The sequence below is a fragment of the Poecile atricapillus genome, chromosome 10, assembly GCF_030490865.1.
Source record: "Poecile atricapillus isolate bPoeAtr1 chromosome 10, bPoeAtr1.hap1, whole genome shotgun sequence".
NCBI lineage: Eukaryota > Metazoa > Chordata > Aves > Passeriformes > Paridae > Poecile > Poecile atricapillus.
Genome location: NC_081258.1, coordinates 3233562 through 3244810, shown reverse-complemented (window position 1 = coordinate 3244810; position 11249 = coordinate 3233562). Strand labels below are relative to the sequence as shown.

General features: G+C 42.4%; 2 protein-coding genes across 3 annotated transcripts in view; one reads left to right on the top strand and one right to left on the bottom strand.

The window, feature by feature from the left end:
- Positions 1 to 483: 483 nt before the first annotated feature.
- Positions 484 to 1996, top strand: SS18L2 (SS18 like 2). The gene is made up of 3 exons (XM_058846330.1): positions 484 to 642; positions 788 to 864; positions 1466 to 1996. The coding sequence occupies exons 1-3, from the start codon at positions 574 to 576 to the stop codon at positions 1551 to 1553; spliced, it is 234 nt and encodes a 77-aa protein (XP_058702313.1). The 5' UTR covers positions 484 to 573; the 3' UTR covers positions 1554 to 1996.
- Positions 1997 to 2748: 752 nt separating this feature from the next.
- The window catches only part of GARRE1 (granule associated Rac and RHOG effector 1), a 58845-nt gene continuing 50344 nt past the window's right edge, over positions 2749 to 11249 (bottom strand). For both annotated transcript variants that reach the window (XM_058846324.1, XM_058846323.1), the window contains exons 11-14: positions 8219 to 8384; positions 7222 to 7356; positions 5942 to 6020; positions 2749 to 5524 (exon numbers count right to left, since the gene is read on the bottom strand). In XM_058846324.1, coding sequence (XP_058702307.1) covers positions 5204 to 5524; positions 5942 to 6020; positions 7222 to 7356; positions 8219 to 8384 — 701 coding nt within the window. In that variant the 3' untranslated portion in view covers positions 2749 to 5203. The remainder of the gene's footprint in view (positions 5525 to 5941; positions 6021 to 7221; positions 7357 to 8218; positions 8385 to 11249) is intronic.

Below are 11249 nucleotides of genomic sequence, written 5' to 3'. Positions count from 1 at the left end.
TTTTTTTACTTCAAAATGTTCAGTGGTGATAAAGACGTAAAAAACTGCACTGTTGAAAAATTGGAATATTTAAAAGTGGTTGATAGAATCTTAATTTTATAACTTTTGTATAGCACTACAAGGAAGTATTTTGTAATTGGTTTCCTTATTAAGGTCAAGTATTTGACAGCTGTAGAAGTTAGATAATATTGTTTAGTAATGTTTTTGCATGTTTAACAACTGCCTTTTGGGATCCACACGTCATGATTCTGAACACCTGTTGAGATTTTTGACCGTAGAGGCAAGTGCTGTCCTGTTGCAATAACTCTTTACTGTCTGAGGTGTTCCAGCTGTAAATACCCGGGCCGGGAGCCGCGGGCGGGGGCAAACCCTGCGTCGCCCCGTCCCGCCCGCCCAGGCTTTCTGTTTTTTTTAATTTGAAACCAGAATAAACTGTTGGGTAAAAGCGGCACGGCGGCGCTCGTTTGTTGCGTTCGGGGCGGGCTGGGCTCGGGGCAGCCCCGGCGGGAGCGCCGCCCGCGCGGGCCCAGCGCGCCTGCGCGCGGCCGCCGGGGCCCCTCAGCCCCAGCCGCCATGTCCGTGGCGTTCGTGCCCGAGCGGCTGCGCGGCAAGGCGGAGGTGAACCAGGACACGCTGCAGAGGGTGAGCGAAACTGGGTCGGGACGGAGCGGGGACGGGGCCGGGACGGAGCCGGGCGGTGATGCGGACCCTTCCGGCCCGTTTGGGGCACAGGCGGGCAGGGCGGGACGGAGGCCGGGGCGGGCGGTGACGGCGCTCTGTGCCGCAGCTGCTGGAGGAGAACGACCAGCTGATCCGGTGCATCGTGGAGTACCAGAGCAAGGGCCGGGCCGCCGACTGCGTGCAGTAAGTGACCGACGTGGGCGCAGGTGTCGGTAACGGGAGTGAAACGCGGCTCGAGCTCCTAGAGCTTTCCTGCTGCCAAGAGGAAAATGCGTCTGGGCTTACAAAGGGATTTCCCCAAAAACATCTTCGGAGACGTATAAAGCATGGAGTGACCCCGCCGTCTTGGTCAGGGGGTGTTTGCTCAATGTTGCTGTGACGTGGGCTCTGCCCTCCGTGCCCGTGTGTGGCACACCGAGCCGTGTCCCAACAGGGCAGCCAGACGCTCCAGAACCTGCGGGGGAGCGGCTGCAGCTGCTCTGACCAGCCCCACAGGCTGCTCTGTCCTCTCCTGCTCCGCTGCCGTTCGGCGGCTTTCAGGGTTGTGAGCTGAATGTCCTACTTCCCATCAATGTGGGGTAGTAGCACATGCTCGGCTAGAGTCCAGTTCAGTGTGCTGTACCGGGATTCAGAGTAAGAACACGACAAGTTTCTCCTGACTTATTATTCTAATTCACAGGGCTTTTTCCCTAACTGCAAATATTAATCAGAGTACACGAGTGCAAGTATGGGTAGTTGTCTAGAAAAGAACGTGTACCAGATTCTGTGTTTCCTCCTCTCATAGGTACCAGCATATCCTGCACAGAAACCTCATTTATTTAGCTACAATTGCTGATGCCACTCCGCCCAGCACACAGAAGCCTGCAGACTGACTGCAATACCTGGATGTGAGCAGTGCTGCTTTCAGAGGCTGTAGAAATAGTTTAGAGTCCCTCTTAGAGAGCCAAGAAGGTGTGTGTTTGAAAAAAGCAGGTAAAAAGTGATCTGTATTTCTGTGTTTAAAATGCGAATGTAGTTTTCAGTGCAGTATTAGGCCAGCTTTTCCCCTGTTACTGTGACTAACAGAGTTTAAGAATTATCACAGTCCCTTTTCCCTCTGAAAAATTCAATTCAGTGTACTTCTGGGAATAGCCTGGTTGTCAGGACAGCACTATGGGAAGCAGAGCCCATTTCATGAGTAAGGCTCTATAATAACGAATGTTATACTAGGTGACTCATACCTCCAACATGACAAAAATGTGTTCCATATATAAAAGCAGTAGACTCTTTTGTATCCTGTATCAGAACAATTGTGCTAAATAAACTAAAGATGTTCTTTGTAAATTGTAGTATATGCTGAATTAATGTAATGCATTAACAAAGGAGCTGCTCCGTGATTTCGTCAAACAGAAGTGTTAACTTTCCTTTAAGTGGGACTGCTGCACTACTGAGCAATTATGTGCAAGGGAGAAATCAAGCCATTACTTTAGCAAGTTTTTGCCCAAGTTTATTAAGGCTTTTTCTCCGTAAAAATTCTCCGTAAATGCTCTGTAAACAAGTCAATTCTTGCATAATCAAAATGGGTTCATGTGCTTCCTGGGTACTGGCAGCATGTTGGCCAGGTGCTTGCTTATGTGCTCCTACCCAGGAAGGAAAAAAGCAGCTTTACACACCCTGCATATGGCATTCCAGTGCCACAATTAACACACACTAACCTAATAGCCTTGATCTCATAGCAGAGAGGGGGACAGAGTTTACTTTTTGCTTACTACCATCAAAGTTACTCTGTGATTCCTAAAAATTCAAGTAACGTGACTTTGGCAACGTGCACCTGTACTACTGGTTTGAAGACCCTGCTGAAGCATTGTCTGTACCATATTCTTCTGTGCCATCACTTGAGAAAGCAGCTTTAAAGATTGGACTGTGCATAAAGTTCATTTTTATATGATAGAGTCAGTAAGTAGGCAGTTGACAATTTTCAAACTGTTAAATAATCCCATGTTAATGAAATAAGATCTTTGTTTACAAACCAAAGTTACAGTTTAAGGTGCTGCTCATTTTCAGCAAGGTGCATATTTTAAACAGGTATGACCTATTAAATGTATATCTTTAATAAAGCAAATAGTTTACTTTTACAGAAGCTTTAAAATACAAACTGTACAGTTCCAGTTCAGAAGCGTTCGCTATTCACAAGAAGCACTGCAATAAGGGTAAGTTAACTAAGCACCAAACCCTTGCACTTGGCAGTGTAAGTGAAGTTTAAGGGCAAGACTCATTTGCCAAGTGCAACAATTCTTAAAATTACCAGTGTTCAGAACAATCGGAAGCAAAGGACAGAGTAGCACCCACGTGGTCAAAATGCAGACAGACTTTCTTGTTTTCACAATTCACTTATGTAGGTCCAGAAACTTGCCAGCATTTGTAATTATGAATAAACTGCAAAAACTGCAATCATTTTGGCACTTGTTAGAAAAAAAGTTCAAAATTAAGTTGTTTTCATTAACTTCCATTTTGGTCTTAGTATGAATAACCAAGTAAGTACAACCAAATTTGGGATTTAATATTAGATCTAAACAACAAGATTTAGGAAACTTGAAACCATTCATGAAGTTAAATAACCACTAACATTTTCAGTGGAGGGTTTTCAAAATTATAGTAGTACAGACCATTAACAATTTACAGACAGAAGCCACACTGATTGTGCAAAGCACATTACTGTAAAAAGTCTATGTACAGCAAACAAATCTTTGTAAACATGGTAAGTATGAAGTTTCAGAAAACATGGTGACAATATCATAAATACAGGCAACATTGGCATCCTCAAACAGCACAAAAGGTAACAATCTGGGCCTGCAAATAGAGCCCGTCACCATACAAACAAAAAAGGTGGATGGGTTTTAAATACCCAAATGTTTAATAGTTTTAGTGTTGTGTATACTTTTTATTTATATTTATATATATATATAATGTATTTATTTTTTGGTATCTTTAGATATAGATGTACTTAGTTTGTAAAACCAAAACCAAAAAATGTGCTTTATCTTCATTGAAAAATTATGTAGTTAGAACTAATAACCCATTTTACTAGTAGTTAACATATTAGAATGATATGACTTAAGAAAAATACAAAAATAAGATTAATACTGTCAAAACTCTTATACCAGAAAATATTGTGGTTTTTAGACTCTTTCAAAGATGAAATATGAAAATTTAAATAAGCTCTAACTATATAAAGAATCTTCTGTAATCTCAGTTCATATACAGTGGGATAGGTATACATATATTTACCATTGTTCTTCAATTTGTAAGCACCAGTCACTCGCCCCAATCCACTTTGGTTGGAAGATTATTCCTAATTCCACAGGTTCACTTAATGGCACATATTGACTGCAAATAATTACTTTATCCTTTTAAAAAAAATAATGTTCTTTTAACTAACTGCTACCCCACATTTCAGTTTTAGTATCTTCTGAGCCAGCTCACAATTTTTAATCAACTGTAGCATCTGAAATAAGACTTTAAATAAATGCAAGTAGTCTCTTAGGCTTTGCTTTCACACACTGCGGGAGCACCGTGTGGGTAATGCCTTTGGCCAAACACAGCCACAGGACACGGTTTGTGTGAGAACCAGAGTCCCACTGCCCACACAGGTGTGTGAGAACCAGGGTGCCACTGCCCACACAGGTGTGTGAGAACCAGAGTCCCACTGCCCACACAGGTGTGTGAGAACCAGGGTGCCACTGCCCACACAGGTGTGTGAGAACCAGAGTCCCACTGCCCACACAGGTGTGTGAGAACCAGGGTGCCCCTCTCCACACAGGTGTGTGAGAACCAGGGTGCCCCTCTCCACACAGGTGTGTGAGAACCAGGGTGCCCCTCTCCACACAGGTGCCATCTACATCTAGCAGCTCAGGTAACATTGGTGACACAAGGCTGAGTGGTTCTGCTGATCTTCACCTAGAAACTGCCACAAAAACTCAGTTTTGCAGCTGTTTCTGCAGCAGTTCCCAAACAAACTCGCTTGTGTGGCACAGGAAAAGCTGCTGTTGCACTTCATTTTAAAAAAGCTGCCCACAGGCTGTAATGGAGAATACAAAGGCTCTACAGCTTGTCCTTTATAAATTTAAACACAAACAGTGTTGAGCAAAGTGACCACTATATATTTGCTTCAACATATTCAATGTGTTTCAGTAAGATGTTTTAACTATAAATCTATATGAAAAATAGCTATAAAATACAGTGTTTCTTGTATGGTAGTCCTTCAGCAGTTCTTTTTAGAAAAAAAAAAAATGTCTTGAAAGTAAAGGCAATTATGCATTTTTAAAAGCATTTCTACATCACAGTTTTGGGCTGTTTCATGTACACCAAACATATTGGCCATATTTGCTCAGCACTGTAACTCAAAGTCCAAGTTTGTCTATCTCACCCAAACCCCCTCAATCCCACATCAAGAGAGAAACAGGATATAGCCAACACAGCACTTTGAATCAAAGTAATGTAATTTTCATTTGGCCCTCTGCTGCATTTCCAGTACGAAGAGCAGTTAGTACTGGTGCAGGTAAGATGGTCTGCGTTCGTGCTTTACTGGGAAGGATTTGAAGCCCTTGTTGATCTGTTTGTGCTGGGAAGCCTGTTGGGATTGCTGCTGCTGCTGCTGCGCGTAGGCGAAGCTGGAGGAGATGCCGGCTGCCGGGGCGCAGTCGCTGGCCCACATGGGCGACTGGAGCATCTGCATGGTGTCACTCCACTGGCTCATGGGGCTGCTCATGGGGTACAGGGACGTGCTCTGGCTGGGCAGCGTGCTGGGCACGGAGGATGTGTGCTGCCACGGGGCCTTGGGAGGCCAGGTTTTGGTCTTGTTATCCTGAGAAAACAAAATCAGTTGGGGGTGGTTTGGTTTAATTAACAGAATGCTGCTTTTTTGAGACAATATTTGTCACCTTATCACCTCCTGAAGATATTTTCACAAGATTAGTTTATATTTGAAAGCCAAACCGATGCATACATACAGCACTCTCAATTCTTAAGATATCTGTCCATTAAAAAACATTTACTTTGGCTTGACACACAGAGGTCTCAGTAAAAGGAAAAAAGTGACTCCCAATTTTAATATATTAAGCTTGGTGACTTTGCCAAAAGTACCTCATGGTACTTGAGTGCAGATGGTTTAGGTTTTCACTGAAGTAAGCAATCTGGAGATACAGATGCTTTTCCAGTTGACTGCCTCATGTAGACCCATCCCCAAATGGCAGCAGGAGAAAGGACAAAGCACTGAGCTCACCTGACTGCGGTCATCTGCTGCAGAGAGAAGAGGAGGCGATGGCAGTGTGCTGGGTTCCTGTTCACCACTGCTGTGTTTTCTGCCCAGAAACAGACACATTTACTTCCTGGTTTTAAATGAGTCATCCCCATTAATCTGCCACTGGCACAGATCTGGCAGCCTACAGTACTGTTTTCAGTGCAAGTGTTTTCAGAAACATCTGGTTTCATGTACTATTTGTTCAGTACAGGTAAAAGCAACAATACAGAAACTGCTAGGGTCTTCACAACGCAGTAGTTCTTGGAGCTACAGCTTCAACATTTTTGTAAAGGTAAAAGGAAGCTGAGATAGACTTTTGCCCACTTTAAAGAAATCTGCCAGAAATTGTTTAACTTCTGTTACCTGCTCTTGTGGCTGCATTTCTTTTCTTTGTTTGTTTTTTTGTGTTGACTCCAGATTACTCTGAGACTGTAAACAAAGCCAGAATATTTGGCCACTTATTTAATTTTTAGAAAAGACTGAAAAATAGTTTGAAAGAACAATCCCAGAGTAGAATTGGGTTGGTATTCATGCTTCATCTTGTGCCTTTTGTTACTATTGTTCTAACTGCCCTCTGTTGTGAAGTCACTAGGTTCCAAAGACACGGATCCTCCAGCCCTTTAGAAAAGCAGAATTGCCATAATTCACTTTACTGATAGAAGTGGACTGTTCATAGCTGAAAATCCTGGCTTAGTTTTTCCATTACTGAAATTATTTACGAAGGCAATTTGTCCTCCTCTTCCTCCTGTGAGAAACAGAGGACTAAGCAGGCGTGTATTTCCCACTCCCAGAATGGCAGCAGCAGCTGAGGTGAGACAAGTCCACACCAAGTTAGCAGCAGCTTCTCCCCAGTGCCACAGGGCTGCAGCTGAGGCCAGGCACACGCTGGCACCCAGATACCACATCAGGCACAGCCCAGCTGCAGCCAGGCACTCTGCAAAACCAGTGAGGATCTTGGAAAGCCCCAGGAAGTGGCATCCAAAGGAGACTCTCATGGAAGAGGGAAAGCATCAGATCTTTTCTAGACATTCTGGCCCTCAGTGAACAGCTGGCTGTTTGCACAGGTGCTGGTTTGTTCAAGGAGGAAGCTGCTAATACAACTCACTCCAGGAATCCCTCAGTCCACATCACCAGTGTAGAACACAAAATGTTTGTGAAGACTTGTCTCATTCTCAGGAATTTCCTCTGTCTGGCTACTCAAATTAAATTATATAAGCAAAAGGAATCTTAACAAGTGGTCTATTTCTGTTCATTTTGCTCACCTCCTCTGCTTTACAGCAGCAACAAGGTCTGGCCCTGAGAACATGGAGAACAAACTGTCTCCGTTAGCTGAGGAGGTCTCATCACTTGAGCTGGCAGAGTCTCCTTGAGTACCAGACCAGCTGTTTGTCACATCACTGCAAGACAAAAACTTGTATTAGTCCTTGGATTTACAGTGCCTGGTCCAGACTGTGTGCCACAGTTGTGGTAAATCTTTGTCACAGGTGATACCTCAGAGCACAACATGTCAGTACTTGGTTAAATGTGCCAGTAATACAAAATACTTTCACTAGTTCTGAGTGGTCACATTAACTGCTCTGTCTGTTACAGCCTCTTTATATATATTTTACTAAAATAATTATATCAACTAGAAGCACTTCTGTTCAGGAAGGAGAAGTAAGTGATGCTTGGGTTTAGAATCACTAAGTACTCAACTTTTTCACTGCACAACTGAGCTAGAACACATATCCATCCTACTGATTTTACACTAGAGAGTCATGGCTCTTACATTATGGACAAATGGACAGAGAATCTTGAAACACTTGTGTAGTAAATAGTTATAATATGGAAAAAACTACAAATACACTTGCTGTGAGGTACCTGCCTTTTAGTAGCAAGATTAAGTGGCTAAAATCTGGAAAACTGAATTCAGTCAGGCACCACAACTTTGACAGCATCACTTTTCATCAAAACTAGGTCTTAAAGTTGTTTTCAAAATACTCAGAAAACTGTCCTGAATACATCTGTGCTATAGATTCCTTATTTCCTCTGCTGGAGTCACGGTCAGTATCCATGGCACGCTGAAGATGACATCAAGCATGTCAGTGTCTTGGGATCAGCAAAGCAGGCAGGGCTCACAGTGCTCAGTCCCAACAGTCAAGTGCAGCTGTCACAGATGCATCAACAACTGAAAAAACACCCAGTATTCCCACATTCTGCCAAGTCTGGGTGCAAAAGAAACCTATACAATCAAAACATACAGCCTGTCCGGTCTCTTACCCCTCTGTGAAATACTCAGGAAAGGGCCAGGTTTTATGAGGATCATCAGGAAGAGGCCAGTTGCCACGTGTGGTGCTTGGACGACGGACATGCTGTGCTTGCCTCTTCTGTTGCATAGCCTGGTTCACCCCAGCAACATAGCGGGCAAACTCTGGATCAGAGCCAACTGAATGAAAGAAACCAACAAGTCCATTGCTGACACTCAGCTATTTCTGCTGCACTTTCAATCCTTCAGGTTTGACCATACCCCCCAACAAAGTCATTCCCTCCCTGATAAATGGCAGCCAGCAGTGGATAGGTCTTCATGGAGCAGTGAAGAACACTGAACAGGAAATGTTTTACAGAGATGAGATACACAGCATCCATGGTGAATAACGATTATCACATGAAGTACATCTGCCCTTTGCATTGCATCAGGGAAATTGTGTTTGTACTATGGCCGTGTCTATGCTGAAAGGTCCAATATCCATCAGGAGACACTGATGAAATAAATGGACACTGTACACATTTATCCACACACGTGAAAAAGAGCAGAACAATTACTGTACTTGATACCAGAGTGCAACATGATTTCCAGCTATGCTGTGATCCTGCTTAATCGGGAAATCACAATCCCAGATGGATCATACTAGAACACAGAGCGCCAAAACTGCCTCCTTCCTACAAGGATGAGACAATTCTGAAAACGTTCTGATCCTGACCTACAAAACATTTTAGAATAAGAATTATATTAACAGAAAAAAATTCTTCCATTCTCAACATGCTTTTTGTGTTCCAAGCATCCATTAAGAAATAAGCACAGTCTGGAGCAGACATAGCAAAAGCCTTAATCCAGAAGGGTTTCAAATGCTCCACTGATTAGAGTAAGCAATTGCTGTATTCAGAAGACTGCTGATAATGAGTCACTATAACTGACTTTCCATAGCTTCTCTTTCTTTTGCCTTTTTTTTCTTCTCTGAGAAAAAACTTGGCAATCTGACTGGATTTATGGAAAATGTCTAGACTACATGCACAGTAATTGCAGTGGGAAGAACTGAGCTGCTGGCTTGCCAGTCTTAGTTGGAGATTGAGTGAAGACTGAAGAACATGCAGCAATCATACACAGTTCACAAAGCAGAAACCTCTTTCATCTGACTGCTCCCTACATTCAGTTCTGCATTTAGAAGATACGTTTCCTTGTTCTCATTTGACACATCCAGAAAAGACCTCGACGATGAATTACTGGATGCAAATTAAGAAGACAGTGAAGAAAACTTTGTTTCTCCAACTCTTTTATTAAGGAAGGGCTATCTGAGAGCCATCTAGGAACAAAACATCCCCACTAGTGCTTGTTCTCCCTCTGAAGTATCGTTGTGTCTATTTCAGATGAGGCTGGAAGCCAGACAGTTCCTCAGATCTAAGAATAGAGTCTAGATGGATTCTGAAGGACATCCAGGCTTTTTTTACCTGTGGACAGCATTAAATTCTAATGTGCTGGTATATTAAAAATAGAAGCTTGCATTCATTTTTACCTCACTGAAAACATCAGTTTTTTACTCCAAAAGATTGGAGTTACCAACATCCCTTCTGCTAGTTCTTATTGCAATATTCCTTCAAGTTCTCAGTGAGGATTAAAGTACTACAAAATACATTGTTGGGACTAGTTAGGCCTTCAGCATGAAAGGGCATGTATTTAAATTTTATAAATTCTTAATCAGCAATTTTGCATCTGAAGAGAGACATTTTCAGACTCTAAAAGTATTTATCAAAAGAGAAATGTGTTTTGCTTCAAATGACAAATGTACAGTTCTAGGAAAGCTTGGAAATGAAAAACTTCTGTTTTACAGCTTTTTTGTACTACACTAAAGCTTACAATGAAAATTTCTACACCACAGCTCAACTAGGCAAGTTCTATGAAGAAAAGTTCTTTCTAGTGGAAAAGTATTAAGTTGGAAGGATTTTTGTTTGGTTTTCATTTTTTAAATGCCAGATCTGTGAAAAATACTGCTTACTTAGCACTACAACTGCAGAAGGGTGTATCTTAATCCACTGAGCACCATTTATGGAACCTGAGTAAGTCACCTTTTCCAAGTACCCCTTTCTACATCCTTGACATTCATCTAATGGAACAAAACAAGTAGTTTTATGTAGAGCAAAAGGAAAATACTACAGAAATAAAATGGATTTAAAGTGCTGAGAATGTCAGTCCTTCGCATACCTGCTACCCACACATGGATTTAGTGCTTGCTGAAAATAATTTTGTCCTCCCTTAGAGGCTGTGATAATCCTTAAGTCTATACACTATGTATGTTTAAGTAAGATGATGCTAATTCAGACTTACAGTTATTAAGCAACAACATAACTATGGTGGCTATTTTTGCCATAGAAACTCGACTAATTTATCAACTACATTGACAAAATAACTATCATGAGTCAAAGGAGCTGGTTTGAGACGCCTACACATTCCAAACACAGACGAGTGCAAATGAGCACGGGAAACTGAGCTCTGCTTTGATAAAAGGTTTCCCTGTTCTCGTGCTCCTCCCTCCAGGCAGTTGCCATAAATGCACACTACAACATTCCTGCAGCTGTGTTCCAGGCCAACAGAAGTTACATTTACAAGGTAGCAGCTGTGTGAGTTGTTCTTAATATTACCATCAGAATCACACAATCACAGAATATTCTGAGTTGGAAGAGACCCACAAGGATCATCAAGTCCAGCTCTCAAACCAGTGGCCCACATGGGGATCAAACATTCATCTCCTCTACGTTTCCACAGTCAATTTCTTGGTCTGTAGTTATTTGTTTATGACTCAAAACTTTATCTCACCTCATCTTTGAGAATGAATAATTCATCTATATTTACAATTTATTGGTGGTCCAAACACATGTGGCAAACCTCAAAGCACTTGCTCTTTAGTCTCTACTCCTTTGACATCCAAAGTTTTCATTGCAGAACCAGCTGTGGAACAGGAACCAGTATGACTCCCAGGGAATTGGGGAGCAATGGAGGGAAAATGTGGGGATATGGGAAAGATTCCATACAGCTATA

Coding starts and splice junctions, on each gene's coding strand:
- SS18L2 (XM_058846330.1), top strand. CDS start 574: ATGTCCGTGGCGTTCGTGCCCGAGCGGCTGCGCGGCAAGGCGGAGGTG. Junction 643..787: donor ACCAGGACACGCTGCAGAGG/GTGAGCGAAACT, acceptor TCTGTGCCGCAG/CTGCTGGAGGAGAACGACCA. Junction 865..1,465: donor CGGGCCGCCGACTGCGTGCA/GTAAGTGACCGA, acceptor CTCCTCTCATAG/GTACCAGCATATCCTGCACA.